The 18392-nt window shown below is 37.8% G+C and overlaps 1 protein-coding gene across 6 annotated transcripts in view; it reads right to left on the bottom strand.

Moving 5' to 3' along the window:
• Positions 1–18392, bottom strand: part of ZFYVE28 (zinc finger FYVE-type containing 28) — a 152425-nt gene that overhangs the window by 21640 nt on the left and 112393 nt on the right. For 2 of the 6 annotated variants that reach the window (XM_051798547.1, XM_051798548.1), the window contains exon 9: positions 10330–10434. The exons of 2 other annotated variants lie outside the window; for them this stretch is intronic. In XM_051798547.1, coding sequence (XP_051654507.1) covers positions 10330–10434 — 105 coding nt within the window. Of the gene's footprint in view, positions 1–10207; positions 10435–14242; positions 18100–18392 lie in introns of those variants that run through there. 2 more of the 6 variants (XR_007906473.1, XM_051798551.1) reach the window with 2 other exon arrangements.

Genomic DNA, 18392 nt, shown 5'->3' with positions numbered 1-18392 from the left:
TTTAAGAGCAAAACTCTTAGAAGTTCTGTGAACAATAATACAAATATTTACTAGAAAAGAATTTACTACAGAATTCAGTATATACCCTTACCAATGATATTATATAAATACCTGTGACACCAGGGATTCCTATTCAGTTTGCTCTGGAAATCTCCAGCAAACTATACAAGCACAGGCAGAAGCAGGACAACTATTTGCAATAAAACAGGTAACACCTTCCTGATGTAGTGTGAAATCAAAGTTTGTGAATCCACTTCAGTGAATTCAAAATCTTACGTATTAAATGGTACTATTGTGATGCAGAGGATCACCCAGAGATGTATTTTGAGACTGAGCTGCTCTTCAGTACAGGTTGATCTGAGCTGTATAGTAGCAGGTGAGGCAACTTCTACAGAAAGGAAATCCCTAAAACAAAACTTTGCAGAAAGTTTTGTGATTTCTCACCTTCTAATGTCCCACATAGAAGGACATTACAGTTATAAACCATGTTGAAAGTTTTTACAAAGGGACAGTAGCCTGATTCTTTAATATGAATTAGGGTTCATTTAAAAATAGATGAGAGACTACCTAAAAATTATCAGACAATGCAGTTCCTTGGTCTTAAATGACATCAACTAATTTGCACTAATTGGCCTTAACAAATCTCTCATGTCCATTATTTAATGCCACATGTTTTGAATAACTAAAAATATACATATGTAGATATATATCGGGTACATGAATTTCCCTATATACATCAGTACATTTAGAAGATTCTAGTTCTTACACTATTTCTTGAAACATATTTCCATGAGCTCCATGGCTTTCATTTTGGCCCATACAGAACTTAGCACAATGTCTACCTTATGCTCTGTGTACAACATCAATAACAAACACTTTTTATCCCATTTACGACCTTTAAGGTTCTCTCCCATTTGAATTTTTTCATACTTATGGTAAATAAGAAAAAAAAAAAAGACACCAAAATGTTTGCAGGCAAATCTATGTTATTGTTTGCACAGCAAGTGGTACATTGCTCCCACTTTTATTTGTATAGGCTGTAACTGGAAATCTCACCACTAACCTGTCAGCCAAACTATTACTCTTACTTTTCTACTTCACAAGGCTGCAGTCAACTTGGGGTTCCAATTGACTAAAAATAACAAACAATAAACTTCAAAGGCCATGTAAAGGAACAAACACAATAGCTGGAAAAAGACAAAGGTTGCATACATGAAGAATGACAAGAGGAAAATTATACAGGTTTAGGTAAGAGAAATGTAACTCTGTATAAAAAAAAATACTACCTCCCATCCTATTTTGTGCAGTACCTCTAGTGTTTCTTTTTGGATTCTCTCAGAAGAAACACAATAAACAGTAGGCTAGAACTTGCTGGTTTCTAAGGTGCTAGTTTTGATATGGTTGGAAAAAAACCTGTGAAAGTCATGGGTTCTTACAATTATTTTAAGTGAAGAGGGTGGTTAGAAATCAATTTTAGAGTCATTTAAACTCAAGCCAGAACATGTCTTATTATTTGGGTAATAGCATATATTTATTTAGCCAAAGACTATGTTTTAAGGAACAACCCCAGAAGCTACATTTAAAGCAGACTAAAAAAAGCTTTAATGCAGAACTTTATTTCCTGACTTTTAAACCCTAATATTTTATGAAGTCAATAGAGTTTTAAAATTTAATCCCTTAGGTATTTTCTCTTTGTTTTAAGAGAAAAGGCTAAAGGGTGTGAGGGGGGACCCCCACCAACCCACCCTGAAAACATGTCCAAGGCTTCAGAACTTTATCTTGAGAAACAAATAATATAACTGCATGCAAATCCCTCTAGCTAGAAATCACCAAAAGAACTGGACTTGACTAGACAACAGTATTATCACATGTATTAGTAATGCCCAGCTCCATTCACAGTAGGACACGTGCTAGAAAGAAGCCCCATCTGCTGTCAACCTTTTGAATTCCTCAGTAGGGGGAATTACTTTCCATATACTGCGAGATTTGCAGAAGCCCGTTCTTAGCTTCTTTTGCCCCTGGCTGGCTAATTAAAATAAGGAATTTGGCTAACAGGATTATCCATGTGTCCCAAATGATACTTTCAGCCAGGAAGAAGTCCTGAGCATTGAAGATGGTTGAATTCAAAATCAATATCAATAACTCCTGCTCCATACCCTGGCAGCTTCTGCAGCTGCCCACTCTGTTGGAAGAACATCTTCTTGCATCTTTCCTCAGCTCTTCCAACCTCAAACTCCAGAGCACTTCTCATTTGGACTGCAAAACCCACAGCTGTTAAAGCAGCATCTTACTAAACAGATCCATTATAAGAAACTCTACCTAGATAACTGGTTTATTCAAACTCATTACCACTCTAGACTGGGTTTTCAGATGAATGCAAAAGTCAGTATTTCAAATGGGAGTTAAAATAAACAACACTGCCAGTGCAAAATTTATCAACTTTTACAGTGCTTTCTCCCAGATAGCTGTTTTGGTCATTATAGATAAAATTTCTAAGTGTGCATGTGAACAAATAACTTAAGCATTAGTAATCAACACAGCTGCTTTCTAACCATCAAATGAATGTTAGACACTTGCAAGGTACCACATTTACTGCTTTACTTAAAATTTAAACCATAAATGGATAAAAGTTAAAGTTATTGTGAAATTCAAGAAAAAACAGAACTGAAAAAACAAGAGGTTAGAAAATTGCTTAGGTTCTACTATGATTTTTTCAATTCCACCATGACATTGTTTTCTAACACTTCCTTGCAATCAAACATACATTTAAAGCTCTCAAATGTTCACTCACACTGCAAAAGGATAAATAAAATGAAATTAGAGTACAGAAATATTTAAACTTCAAAAACATATCCTGAACTGGAAAAACTGAAAATGAAAACCACAAATAGTATATAGCACTTATGACAAAATGGTATGGAATATCAGCCCTGGTATCTGATACAGGGATAGAAAACCACCAGTTCCAGCTTTTACTCTTTACCCAGAACTTGACACAGGACAGGCAGAACCTGGATACCTGATACTAATACTTTCAGTGGCAAAGAATAACTTCATACAGCTTTTCAGCAACATCCTCTGCAATACATAAGCCACTATTCTGCATGGCATCGTAACAAGTGAATTAATTTAGCATCCAATTCCTGCAGATACACTCTCGAGCTGCAACTCCTGTGTGAGGCAGAAACAGAGATGGAAAAGCAGCCTTGAAAAACATTCTCCAGTAAGAGGAACTCTGAAGGATAGGGAAACTTATTAGCACAATATTTTCACATTTCTTCCATCAGTTCCCTCAAAAAATAATACGGAACAAGCAGCAGAAGCATTAAAGCATCATAAGGTTTAAGAGAATCCCATAGGAATTCCACATCCAGACGTGGGAGTCAAAGCTGAGAAAAGCTAATTAAAGTATTAGGTGGAGCCTTAAAATTTTAATTAGAAAAGAAAGCTTTCTCTTCATTTTTCACCTTCAATGCTGCTATGAGGAAATCCTCTTTTTTCCTCCAATCTAATTGTGATTTTACAATGTATCTGTAGGCATTGTCAAAAACTCTGCAAAACTGCAGTTACTATAGTGATTTTAATTACACATAATCTCAATACTCCCAAACATGCTATTCAAAGGGTTTTACTGGGGAAAAAAACCACTAATCTGTAAAATAAAATCTAATTTCTGAAAGGCAGTAATTTTGTTCTATTAGTATCACAGGAAACACCAAGTGACATTCAACAACAGATTTTTTTCACGTCACTAAAATGAACATGATTATAATTGTGGCCAAATTACTAAAAATGAAAATTACAACTAAGCTATGCAGAAACAAGAACACAGACCTATTATGATCACTTTGTGTCAGTCTCCAGCCAGACAATATGCTTGATATGCCACTTGGAATATAGCCCCCAAATGGCAAATTTTAGGGTGTCTACCAATTTTGCTTGAACAGTCTTATTGCTTCTGCCACTGATGCTAGTCAGCTTAAAATACTGCCCTATTTTACTTGATTTACACAGAGAGCAGTATATTCTATATTTACTTCAACCACATAGACCATTTTAACACCTCTAAAATATGAAGTCTATTATTTTAATAGAGAAAGACCAAAAAACTTGAAACAACTGAATTTTCCCCTTCTCACTGGAAGAAGCACTTGTTAACAAGTAGCTTACACAAGGTGCCTGGGATATTCCTTGAGAGGATAAAATCTGCAACAGTTACTTGTTACTAAAGACAAAGATAAGCATAAAATATAAAATACTATGTAGAATATCCTAGAAAGGAACACTGTAGCTTAGAAAATGCTGCACCATTTGGAGATTTAATTTTTTTTTGTCTTGTGGGGTGAAGAACAAGATAGGCATGAAACACATCAAGAAGAATCCTGGCGGTGAAAACCTAGAGACATCTGCTTCAGTCACATATGTCTCACTGACTAAAATCATAAGCAAAAGCTGACAGACCTCATCAACACTGACTTTTTTGTTTTGCTAGTACTGCTCAGCTGGTTGTTGGGGCAAGGGATTTAGAAGCAAAACAAGAAGGCTGTATGCAGCAGCCTGTTTATGGCTGTATTAATAGTGCCCTCACACTGCATGAGCGACAAAGCTGTACAAAACAGCACAGACTTTCAGTGCCTAAGACATACACAGACAGTTTGCAGTTCAAAATCATTAGGCAGGAAGAGCATCTATACTGGGAGTCAAGTCAGATTTGCTCAAGGTATAAAACCCCTTTCTCTTCCCACAAATCTTTTCACTGAGCTCTTTATTTCCATGATTCCAATACAGTACATGTAAAGCCATTACTAACAGCCTTTTTCAGATTATGAGCAGTCTCTCCACAAAAAAAAAGCTTGACATAAAAAAAGGGGGGAAAGAAAATCTACAGTAATGTACTGAACAAAACAGAAATGACAGTACCAAACATTAATGCAGAATTAATCCGCCAGTTTGCATAGCTTCAAATATAACCTGACCAGGTTAACAATAGTACCAGTGCGAGACAGGAAAACTGAAGACAGAGCTGATCAGGTAGACTGACACTTCAGTTCAAATACATTGTTAATGTATTTGTTGTCCTCCATGCTATCATCTACGAGATCCCCAGAGTAGTTGTGATCTCTGCTGAAACCTAGGGCATTGTGCTGTAGCTTTGATAGCATAAATTCTGTACCATGAGATGAAAGAACTCAATTCTCCTACTATAATTCACAGTTCTGGCGAATTACCAAGTTCTTTTTCCTTCTTGTATAATTTTTGAGGCACTGAAATAAAACCTGTTTTTGTAAGAAACTGTCCACCCCTAAGAATTTTGCTTAATCTGTCAGCTGGCAAGAAACTGGCTGACAGCTCACACTCAGGGAGTGCTGACCCTTGTCTATACTCAGGCTGGCAGCCTGCCACGAGTGGGAATCCCCAGGGGTGGACACTGGGCCCACGCTGTTCATGACCACCATGAACCATCTGGATGATGAGACTGTGAGCACCATCGCCAGGTTGGCTGACCCTGGGTGGGGAGGTGGATGTGCCAGCAGGGAAAGCCACCTCTCAGACCAGGACAGGCTGGAAGAGTGAGCTGGCAAGAACAGTGTGGAGTTTAACAGAGACAAGTGTAATTCCCTGCAGCAGTGACAACACCAAAGAGCCCGGGACAGGCTGGGATCCCTTGCTGAAGGGGACCTGGGGGTCCCGGTGGACAACAGGAGTCAGCAGTGAAGCTGCTGCAGCAGTGAAGGCAAATCAGATGCTGGGATGCATCAGAGGGGCACCACTAGCAGAGGTGGGAGATGTGACCATCCCAATCTACCAAGTGCTTGTAACTGGAGTACTACTTGTGTCCAGTTCTCATCCCCACAGTTCGAGAAAAGACACAGACAGCAGAGCATCCAAAGGAGGGCCATGAAGATGATGGAGAACCTATCCTACAAGAAGAGACTGAAGGAGTTGGGTATTTTATTTCCTGGAGAAGAGAAGGCTCTAGGGGACCTCACCACAGTACAGCAGTATGTAAAGAGTGGCTATAAAGAGGACAGACTCTTCTCAAGATGCCACATGGAGAGGAGAAGTTGCAATGGGAGACGTTTAATCTTGATATAACAAAAAAATACTTTACACTAAGAACAGTCAATCCCTGAAAAAAACTTGCTTGGGATGTGAAGAGTCCTCATGGCTGGAGGTTTTCAAGATGCAACCGGACAAGGTGCTAGATAATCCTACCTCAGCTTACTTTTCCACAAAAAGTTGGACCAGATGATCTTCTGAGGTCCTTTCCAACCTGGGCTGTTTCATGATTCCATGAACTGACTGGCAAGGTACCTTCAAACAGCTTCCTGCAAAACACCATCTATTTCTGCAGCAGGTAACTACAATTTCACTTCTTAAATATAAGAGATGTCTTATTCTAAATACCACAATAACCTTCCCTGCTTTGTTTCACATGTGTCTTTATACTAATAGGGATATACTCAAAATACACATAAAGTAAGCCATATGCTTCAACTATATTCAACAAGCCAATGACCTTGGGATCTACCTGCATGTACACAAATACAGGTATTCTAACTGAAACAGCCAGATAAATATCCCACTCTAATTGCTGGCAGAGTCTTGCTGTTTTGGCATAAATTCGAGTCACAATTCATTGCAGATGCTTCCTTTTACAGACCATAAACAGGCTAAAACTTCACCACAAATTTTTGTAAATACTTAAAACAGTAGAAAAACGTACCACAAACCCCCAATATTTAAGCTGCAAAGACATATCTAAATAAATAAAGAAAAAACCAGATACCTGTTGACTACAGAAGGCATCTAGTGTATCATTAGGATTAGTTTTAAAAGTTATTATTTATATTTAAAGTTGTCATTTATTGGCTTGTCATAACCTTAAAATGAAGAAATAGGGTTTACCATCTACTCTAGCAGGCAAATGTTTGAATACAGAATTCATTAGTATTTCTTCCTCCCTTGCACTCTTACACCAAGAACTTCAATGACGTTTTGAAATCAGCTAATTGCAACTACCTTGTTCTTCTGTTGTCTCATCATTTATTTTTCCTCATCAATCCCAAAGCAACACTTTTCTTGCATTTTCTAGCTCCAGTCTTTCAAAGAACTTGATATGCTTAAAGAATGAACCTAAGTCCTCTCATTCTGTTAACAGATTAGGTTCACTTAGGTTTCCACTCAAAGTAATGGCTATGTCAGGATCTTGTCCAATAATCCAAACATGCTGAAAGCTGACAAATTCCTGCAGTTTATTTTTAAAAATCACTGACTACACTACTTCAAGCACTGAAATGGATAAGATTTCAGAGATGTATTTTATTACCTGCCTGTTTACGATTTAGTAAGTTATAGTTATACTAAAAATGGTTCTCAAAATAACATTTATGGAAAGAAAACATTAAAAAGGAAAAACTGGGTGGATTTTTTTTTCCTGGAGCTGGTATATCAATGGACCTATTGCCACTTCCCTGCTGTAGGGCAATTTTCACTCAAGTCACTGATGTACAAAAGACTTGTGCATAGTCTTCGAAGTCTGCATAAAAACACAGTTTCTCTGAGACTTTCTGAAACACACAGAACACATTTATTCTTTGCTAAGAAAGCTGACTACTGGTGGGGGCATCTCAAGTCTGGATACTGCTTAATGAACATTTTACAAAAAATTATCTTCTGAACTGGGCTGAAGTTTTAACCATCAGACCTCTGAGACTAGAAAGCGGAACCTCCTACACCGATCAGGTGCCAGTGAAATTGTCAACCTTTCCTTAGCAAAACCATTTGAGAAGCCCTCTGTACCTTTATTTCTTCCCTAATTTGTGCTCTAGCAACCTTGAGCAAAGTTTACAACTGTTTTTCAAATTACTGTGTGAACAGTCAGCAATCCAAGTATGCAACCATGATTCTCATTTAAGACTGAAAATCTTCAATCCAGATGCAACTCAACAAATTAATTACACATTTAACCGAGGTTTCCGCTTTTCTCCAGTGACTAAACAGGGAACCTTCAGGAACTCCAAATTTAGGAGTTTGGTGCCTAAAATTAGGTGGGATAAATATAGCTCTAAAAAAATTACACAGCGTTGGTTGATGATTGAAAATGTCCAAGGCAGTAAATCACAGGCTGACTTGAAACTGGTCCCAAATGGCTCCTTACAGTCCTGACAGGTTTTTCCTCCCAGTAAAATCGAAAATGGCAAACAACGACCCATGGGTTGAATGGTGTTCTGGGATCCAAGGAGTGAGAATTTTCTCCCTGGTTCTCCATTTGGAAAATGGATACTGACTATTTACTGGCACAAAGGGGTTGCTTATGTTTCACAGGAGGCTGGAAGGCTACATAAATGTATTTCAAGAATTCTATGTTTACTCCATTACTTTTCAGATAAAACTGAAAATGTTACATATAATTTCTAATTGTTGTTAAGTGAAAACAGCAAGACATTAAGTATGTTATAATCACATATTTCAGAAGAAAATGAAACAAAAAACAATTTAGGTATTATTCTGGATATGCATCACGGAGACAGCTATGTCAGAAAAAAGCATTTTAGAGACTGCGTTTGCAAGGAACATGTTTGTTGTAGTAAACAAATACTGCAACTCTAGAGAAATTGTTTAATAAGCAAATAAAACTCTTTAGGTAAAAAAACATAAAAGAAGAGGGAAGCCCTTTAAAAATAATGTATCCTAAAATATAATACAAATAGATGTACTGAATATTACATTTCTATGCACAAAGATCTAGGAACATACTACTGTGAAGCAGTTAGATTTCTGAACTTTTTTTCCTTTTATTTCATTAAAATAAGTCACTAAAAGGAGTTTAAATTTTTTTCAAACTAAGTATTTCAAAAGGGGAAATTCCTATCATTATAGTCAAGCAGGTAGCTGTTTTGTTTTACTGGACCACAAACTACTAGATCTCCAGTAATATCACTCAGATGCAGAAAAACAGGCAACTTAGATTTTGCCAAATCACCCAGGGATGATACAATGCTATAGTTCAGTGGACAAGAGCACAAAGGAACACGTACAAATATAGCCTTATAAATCAAACTTTAATTTACCTAAGCATCAATAAAGTGGCAACTGCAATACTAACATATGAAGGCAGTACAGTAAGGCCTTGAAAAGAGGTGGTGCACCTAATGAAGACTTATTCTCACTGCTCCAGTTATTCCTGAAAAGTAAATGAGGCTACTTCTACCACCCGTTCAGACAACGTTGTGTGAAAGTGTTTGATGTATACAGTATTTAGAAAAGGGCAGCTGTTGCATGCAGGTAAATTGGGTTTTGTTCGAAGAACAGTCGAAAGGAAATCTATTTCAAAATTAAAACAATGAAAACCAGGTTTTGTTGCATCTTTCTGTCCTTATTTAAAAAATACAAAACTCAAAAAAAAATTGAGCTTGAAGACAGATACAGCCTAAAAAACCCACAATTATTATTTTTAGTATTTCATCTATCACTATTAGAAAAGCCATTTTACCTTCTCTTTTTATCCCCAAACCTAGGCAAAATTTAGAACTCCTAAAGTTCAAATGAAGTGCTGGGTAGAGACAAACAGATGAAAAAAGAAGGCACAAGAGGCAGTGGAGGAAGATCTACATCAGCTGAAGTATTTGTATTTCAAACTGTCTGTACCAGAGTAAAAACGTTCTTGCATATACAGTGTATGCAATACATCACATAGATATATGTTACACAAACACTGAAAAAAAGTAAAGAACTCATATTTATGCTTTAGTGACCTTTTTCTGCCCTAAACTTTATTCCTCTATTATTCTCATTAAATGCTTTGAACAAAACTAAAGTTAAAACTCTCATGCAGTTTCAGAAGATGAGAATATAAACCGGTATTCTTACCAATTTTGGCCAACAACACGGTGGAAGTTGAAGTATTATTAACTGGAACGTTCCCTCGTTTCACTACTTCATTTTACCAGGCAAAACAAAATGGGAAAAACATGTTTTCTAGAAAGCCAAGGCCTAGCTAAGAAAAGCATTTGTTACTTTTCAAGCTATGACCCAAAGTGTCTCCAAAGAAATGCCATACGGACAACTAAAAGCGAGATCGTGGACATATGTAATTGATTCCTGTATGCATTAAAACTTTTCCATAAATAGTTGCCTCTCAGTTGTCACAGCACTGAAGAAAGCTGCTAGGTAAAAACAAAACCAAAACAAAACAAAAAAGCACCTGTTGTCCAAAAGGAAGAATACTCAGAAGTGTTGCTGTCACTTGATTCATTCAATGAAAATTTTGAACCGAGCGTACGTCAATACCATCCGTCAAATCTGACTGCGAAGTGATGTTATTACCTCAGAGCGTATATGCTGGAGAGACTACATGTAGTGACAGAAACACTCTCATAGTCACTGCTGGAGATGGAGCTGAGGGGGGAATCACGTAAGCCATCCTGAGAACTGAAAAAACATACGGAAACAAAATGAACTGCTGAAGCCAACAAAGGTAAAAAACAGAGCACTGCGATAAGTCATGGTTTGTCATGGATCATACAGAAATAAGAATAAACTGGCAGTTGCGTTTTTGCTCTTCAGAAAATGATACAAACCTATTCTGTTTTCTTCCCAAAAGGACAGAAAATTTGGCAAAATCAGTGGGCACACACCTTAAAAAAATCTTCAATGTAATTCATGCCGTACAGTTAAAACATTCGAGAAAGAATCAAGCATCTTACATTTTCATCAGAGATGGAGGGAATAGCATGCCCATGCTGCTAAGTGTTGTATAACCTTATAATGAAGACATAACAAAACTCAAAGTTCATAAAGTCACCATGGGTTTCAGGCCAAGATACACTAAACCATACATTTCAAAAACTTCTGAACATTGTGACAAATTTGACCTATGTTCCCTTCCCCTTGGAAGGAAAAAGTCTGTTAGAAAGCAGAAAGTTGACTCTTTGTTGATGGAGCTGAAGATAATACACCTACCCCTCACCCTAAGTTTGCTCAGTCCCTATAACTGCCATATATGTACCTCAAATTTTGTGCTTTAAGTCAACAGATAAGCAGTAAGGAGCAGTCCCATGGCAAACCACTGACACTTCATTAGTGGAAATCCACTAGCTACTGAGTAAAAGGATATGAATAATTTAAATGGATGGTACAGAACTTGTCTCTGGCATCCCAAGACTAATAAAAAGCCTTTAAATAACAGATCATTTTAGATCTTACATCATATTATCAACATAAAGTAGGATTAGAGGAATAAAAATAGTTTCATAAGCACTACAAAACTATCTTGTAAAGACCAATTTTTTGTTTCAGTAACAATTTACTGCTCAGCTACTGGAAATTCCACAAGCTGAAAAAAATTAAATTATACTAAATAAGAAAATATGTAATCCTGAGCAGAGATATCAAAGCTGTATTGGCTCTAGGCGGTGCAGAAGATTCATTCAAGCCTGCTGAACTCAAATGTTCAGTCAACAGAAATCTTTGGACAATGGAAAGAGAAACCTAAGAAACATCTCTAGTTAAAGGAGAGGTAGTTATATAGGTCAGAGTTATTTGACCTTACTTATCCACAATTACTAGCAAATTTTTTTATGCCCTTTTGCTTTTCAGGCATATGCAAACCAGCTACATTCCAATCTCTTCTCTTTTACCCAATTTACTATTGTAGCTATTTTTTCAGCTAGAAGTCTGGAAGAATGCTTAGAGGGAATTCTTCAAAGCAGTGTATGGAAGGTATGTGCTCTAATCCCACTAAGAAATAATAGGATTTGTTTGCATACCTCCCACTAATCACTCAGAAAATGTACCCCTTCATGTTTCTCATTTCTGATTGCCAATTTGAAAATAAATCCCAAGTGTACCATGCTTTAGTTGAAAGGAGAGACTTCACAACCGGAAAATAATTTTATCAGACTTGAACAAAAATCTATTTAACTTTCATTCGTTTTATGTAATTTCCCTTGCTAATTCTGCTCATTATGAAGAGATATATGCATTTAAACAAAGGCTTACTCTTTTATAGCTCATCACCTTTACCCATCCAATCTTACAATATGGTCACGCTACTAAAATGTACTTTTACTATCTGTTTTATGGCAGCTAAATGATATTTAAAAAACCATTAGCATGTAATTTCACACCATGATTGGGCAGGTGTGGTGGTGTGCTCACCCCCCTTTTCTCTTTAAGCAGTGGCCAAAAATGGCAGTCGTGATGGCTGCACCCACGTTGGGCTCTGGGGAGACAGGTAACACAGCAGCCAAGGGCCACAAATCTTTCTCAGCAGCTGAGGGGTAGTGGAGCATGCACCAAATAAAGTACAACTGGTATGTAAATATGACTATTAGTCAATCATCTTAGCTCATAAATAGTGGACAGTCCAGGGCACACTGAGCTCTCCTGCATGGCAGCAAGCTGCATGCCAGGACCTCCCCTTGAGTGGGGATGCCTCCCAAGGTTACTCCTCAAGGCTGAGAGAATCCTTATCATATCAGACACTCAGTAAGTGAACTGGGAATAAGTATGTAGAAATGTTGAAATATTAGCTAAGTGACAAAAAGACTGACTGCACATATATAATCCTTTAGACATAAACTATTGACCAAGACCAGGATTAAGTCTGGAGTCAGCTGCAACCCAGACTCCTCTCTGAGAAGTCTTCCCTGAAGGGGGTGTTCTCTGAACCTCCTGACTCAATGAAAGGGTCTCCCTGGCAGTTTTGTCTCGCCCCCCTCTGTTCTCTATGCACTAAATACTGAAATGTACCTTGGCATCAAATCTTATTAAACCACTGTCACATTTACCATTGAATTTTGTTAAGTCATTGTCCAGTAGCATTTATATATATTGTTGCTTCTGTCTTGCGAGTGAAGCCCATCACTCTTTCTGCAACAGCAGGAGAAGTTGCCTTGCAAATATGACATGTATTGTTCAAAATAAAGTAATCTTTGAAAGCAGAATCAGGAAACAAGAACAACTAGCAAACTCAGCACCTTCTTTTATGCTCTCTCACCTCCCCACCATTTCCAGATTTTTCCAGTGTTAACAGTCCTGCCAGCTGATTTCGGGAGCACCATTTTTATCTGAAAAATGTCAGGTTTGCTGTCCTTCTGTGCTTTCTGTGAAGCTCTGCCTGATATATTTGAAATCCAGTCAAAATATCTCAGTTACCAACAGTGACTATTTAAGAACTTAAATCCAATTTTCTCAGGTTCTAGTTTTCTCTATTTTTTTGTTTTAAAGAATTTGAGGTTTCCAGCTCTTACATGCAGCCCAAAGGGCTTACACTTTTCCAAAGAACTGGAAGTTCTCCCACTTTTTTTGGGAGTTAAATGCTCTAGGCTAAAACATAAACCAAACCAACCACCACCTTAGAGTACCACTTCTCTGTTAAGAGTGGATATTATTCATTGTGAATATTTGTCCCAAGTCACAAAATCACTTTCCACTGTCAGGTAATTATGTGGAGTGGACAGTCTGAGCCAGAAGACAAAACAATAAAGGACCTTAATAGTACATAAACTAAATGAGTAACCTCTAAACATAATGGCCCACACCACTTGCATTATCAGTGATCTCAATCCTACCTTTCTGTTCATCTTCACAGATATCTTCTGAAGAGATAGGAAGCCTTACCTCATCTCTTCTCCATACTTCTTTTCCTCTCATTTGAATCTTCTCTCACCTCTAACCAGTTGCCAGGAGCATAATTTCTCATCATTTCCACCATCTCAGCTTTTTTAAGCCTTGTCTTAACACTGTTTGCCATTCTAAATTGCTTTATAAAAATCTTCATTTTCCATTACTCCATCCTTCACTTGGTGCACAAACCTGACCATGCTGAGTGATTTGCTGATACCAGGATTAGATATCCATCTGGTCAGTCATCATTTGGCAATGTAAACTGCTTGGACACACCTGACACAAGCCACGCTCACAGACATTAGTTTGTTATAATAAATGATGTGTTGTTTAGGCAATTACAATGTGTAAATGTTTTTATCACCCCTGTGTATCAATAGAGATTGAATTTTTGTACAGGAAATAGTATTTATGATTTACAATGTTTATTTCTCATTCATATTCAGGCTGTAACTCTTCAGATGAGAAATTCTGCATTTATTTAGTACCAAGAAATGGGAATCCAATAATGATAACTGTTTTATACTTTCTCAGTGTTATACTAACTAGCTTTTTTTTAAAAAAAACCTCCAAAAACCAATCAGCCAAATAAAAACAGACTCCTGTGACATACTGCTTTCCCTCTCGGTACACACAGACTCAAGATAACTCTTCATAGAATTTTCTACTTATTACTGTCTGCCTGAAGATTCCCTCAGCTTTTCTAAGATGCTGGTAGATCCTGAGGTGAATTGACCTGTTTTTCCCAACTCAAGAATCCCATTACCAACTGATGATAGCTCAGCATGCATGTTCATTAGCACAATTATCAGAGAAGACACCTGCATATAGCCACATGCTGCAGCTGACAGCAGCTAACCCTTTCTTCCCATATCAGCCCCCAGGCGACCTGAACTTCACCACATCATGGTCATTGCAATTAATGCTGTGTTTGACTTGGGCTGAGGACTGCTTGAACTGTGTGAGGTGGCAGAAGTTGGTTTCATTTGTAGGTCTTAAATGCTTGCACTGCTATTTTTAAAATTACATTCTAACACTGGATAAAACCACTATTCATGCTCATCAAAACGTAATTCCTCAGCACTTCTGATGAAAATATAGCATAAAGATTTGAGGCAACAGAACAAAGTGACATGAGGTGATGTGGCTGCCTCTTCATGGAATACTGGCAGACCAAACTAAGGAACCCTATATTTAGAGCTGTTGGCCACTTTTTGTAACTAATCTAAGGAAACCAAACTGAAAGCCACATTTATTTTATTCTGGTTTCTGTGCCTTTTTTCTACTAGAATGTGTTTCTAGTCCTTTACATTTAATTAAACCTCAGTTTGTTTCAGAGGATGGTTTCTTCATGAAGGCTATTACGAGTTACAATTACAGTCCATGTTACAACAGTTAATTGGCACAGGTCTTCTCTGACCAGCTCACTACAGGAAGGCTAACTATAAAGCCTCATGTGTCATACCAAATCCCCTCAAAAGGTATCTTTTACAACTCTGTTTTACCTCTTATACTCAATTTGGAAATCTGCATGTTGAGAGCTAATATGGTTCTCTGTTGGTTCAAGTGACATATGAACCTAGTAAAAGGGAAGCTGGTATAAAACACTGACACCTATTTGCACACCAAGGCTTCGTAACAGCACTCATGTTATTGGGCAACACAAAATCTGTGTTCAACAGACAGGGTAAAACACTGTCACTTCTAATATGAGATTTGTCTTGTTATAAAGAAGGGGAGGAGGGACTGAAAAAAAAATCATTTATACTGAATCTGAATTTGGCTAGTTGCACAAAGACACAAACCAGAACACCAAAAGGGAAACAAAGAATTTTTATCAACAGCCAGATAAATGATTACTTAAGGGAAGTTTTGCAGTAGAAAGGCTGATGCTTGGTTCCCAATCTACTGCTATTTTCTTTTTGGTCATGAGAAGTTTTCTTTCTCCTTAATAGCTAGTTAAAAGATTAATCAGTACAAGACACTAAGCAGTCATATTTTTGTTTACATGAACTTGCACAGCTGTCCATTATTTTTTCAAGGAAAAGGCAACTTTTTAATGTAAAAACATACACAATTTTCTTAAGTCTTACTGTGCTGGGACTATTATAGAAAAGCATGAATTTAAGACATTTAATCAAGTTACTTTACATTGAAATATTGATTAATTTAGTTTTGATAAAGGAGTACTTGTAGAATCATATACTAGAAACTAAGAGACAAGAAAGGTAATTCTTGTGAATAGGGTTTTTTTAACAAATTCTAGCCATCCCCAAAATACAAACGGCATTTATAAAGGTGGAATAACTTATCTTATTGTACTGAAAATATGCACATGTCACATGTTGCCAAGGATTGAAAAAAGAAATACAAGCCAAACCAATCAAAATTAGAAACAACAGGTGTTCATCTTTTTCCACAGTTATTCTAATATGCTGAGGAAATACAATTTTAAACATATTACAATATATACTACTGTAATATATAAATATTGTACAATATATACAATTTAAAGGTTACAGAATTGCAAGACTAAGAAATGTGACAACTTGAACACCAGGCTAGAGAAGAATAAATTATTCACCTTATTCTACGATGGCAATACCGATCAACAAATAGCAAAACATGCTTTTCCAAGAATGCCTCATTCCTCCTCCTTACACTGCAAAAGCATATGGCAAAATATTCTATTTTTTAAGCCCCCACAAGTAAATGCAAACAGCGCCAGCATCTAACAGCCGATGGACACAGCTAGAGCTTGCAGGTGTCAAGATGACAAATTCTCCTCACTACCCATTTCAGCTCCTTTTGCCAGTTTTCGAGTGCATTGTAAAAGGCATAAGTACATTCAAACACATCAAGGCAAATGGGGAAAAAAAAATTGTAAAATTTAAGCTAGACACAACAGACCTGCAGTGGAAACGAGAGGAACTACGCTTAATAATCTGGTTTTTTTTAAATATCAGAACAGTTTTGAGGTCAGCATGTAGATAAACAAACATGCAACAGAACCAGGTATTTAAGACTAAAACATGAAAACACCAGCATTGTGTGACAATATGACACAAGTTGTTAAACTTCATAAAACATTAGCAGTTTGACAAGGACTCTTCAACTCTGGAAAAAACAGAAAGCCAAATATTTATAAAACACACACACAAAAAAACTTCACTCCTTGTAATTTTCTTTCCACTGGGAAAAAGCAGGAAGAATACTACGACAGAATGGGCATTTAAACAAAAAATCTGTATAGTTTGCTTCCAGCTGAAAAACAAGGAACGGTAGATACAGATCTAAAGCTTGGTTTTCATGTTAACTTATATCCTTTTTTACCTCAAAACACCAAATGGTGCTTTGTCATAGTTTTATCATCTTCTGTTCTATTCTTACATGACTTTCCCCCTTTAACAGTTTGTTTTTCTATATGACAGCCTTTATTTCTCACATTGTCCCTTCAGCAGATCACACACTAACTACATCTTTGCTAGTGCTTTTCTCGTATTTGCATCTCATTAACAGTGCTGCCCAAGACTCTTGAGCTGTTGGTGTCCAGTATCTTTTAAATACTTACAAGCAAATAACAGGGAAAGACAATGTCAGTTGTGACTTAAAAACCAAATTAGTAAAGACATATCAATACCCGGTGATGGCCTTCTATGATAGAGTGACTACTCCTTGTCAGTGGACAAGGGATGGGCTACAGATGTAATTTATCTGGACTTCTGTAAAGCCTTTGACACTGTCCCCCACAGCATCCTTCACTCTAAATTGGAGAGAGATGCACTCAATGTGACTGTTAGATGGATGAGAAATAGGCTGGACAGTCAAATCCAGTGGTCAGTAGCTCAGAGTCCTGAAGGACATCAGTGACAAGTGATGTCCCTCAGGGGTCCATCTTGGGGCCAGTGTAATTTAATGTCTTCATTAATGACAGAGATGAAGGGATCAAGTGCACCCTCAGCATATTTGCTGACACCAAGCTGAGTGGTGCTGTTGACACTCCTGAAGGATGGAATGGCATCCAGGGGGACCTGGACAAGCTCAAGAAATGGCCCATGGGAATCTCATGAGATTTAACACAGCCAAGTGCAAGGTGCTGCACCTGGGTCGGAGCAACCCCTGGTATCAATCCAGGCTGGGGGATGAACAGATCAAGAGCAGCCCTGCTGAGAAGGACTTGGGGGTGCTGGTGGATGAGAGGCTGGACATGACTCAGCCAGCCCTGAAAGCCAAACATATCCTGGGCTGTATCAAAAGCAGTGTGGCCAGCAGAGCGTGGGAGGGGATTCTGCCCCTCTACTCCACTCTGTTGAGACTCCACCTGGAATCCTGCATCCAGCTCTGGGGTCCTCAGGACAGGAAGAACATTCATCTGCATGACAAGTCCAGAGGTGAGTCACCAAGATGATCAGAGGGATGGAGCACTTCTCCTGTGAAGACAGGCTGAGAGAACTGGGATTGTCCACCCTGGAGAACAATTAGGGAGACCTAATTGTGGACTTCCACTCCCTGAAGGGAGCCCACAAGAAACATGGAGCGGGGCATTCTACAAGGACCTGGAGTGACAGGACAAGGGGGAATGCCTTCAAACTGAGAGTAGGTTTTGATTAGATGTTAGGAAGAAATTCTTTACTGTGAGGTGGTGAGGCACTCACCCCAGAGAAGCTGTGGATGCTATTTTAAACTCCACTGAGTTTTGAGGCTAGACAAAACAGCCTGAAATACCAGCTATTTCAGATATATAAGGATTATTATGGTAA

Source organism: Manacus candei, unplaced genomic scaffold (genome assembly GCF_025592945.1).
Source record: "Manacus candei isolate 608988 ecotype Guabito, Panama unplaced genomic scaffold, ASM2559294v1 h1tg000048l, whole genome shotgun sequence".
In the NCBI taxonomy this organism is placed as follows: domain Eukaryota; kingdom Metazoa; phylum Chordata; class Aves; order Passeriformes; family Pipridae; genus Manacus; species Manacus candei.
Note: the sequence above shows the minus strand (reverse complement) of the source record. Positions and strands in the feature narration are given on the sequence as shown.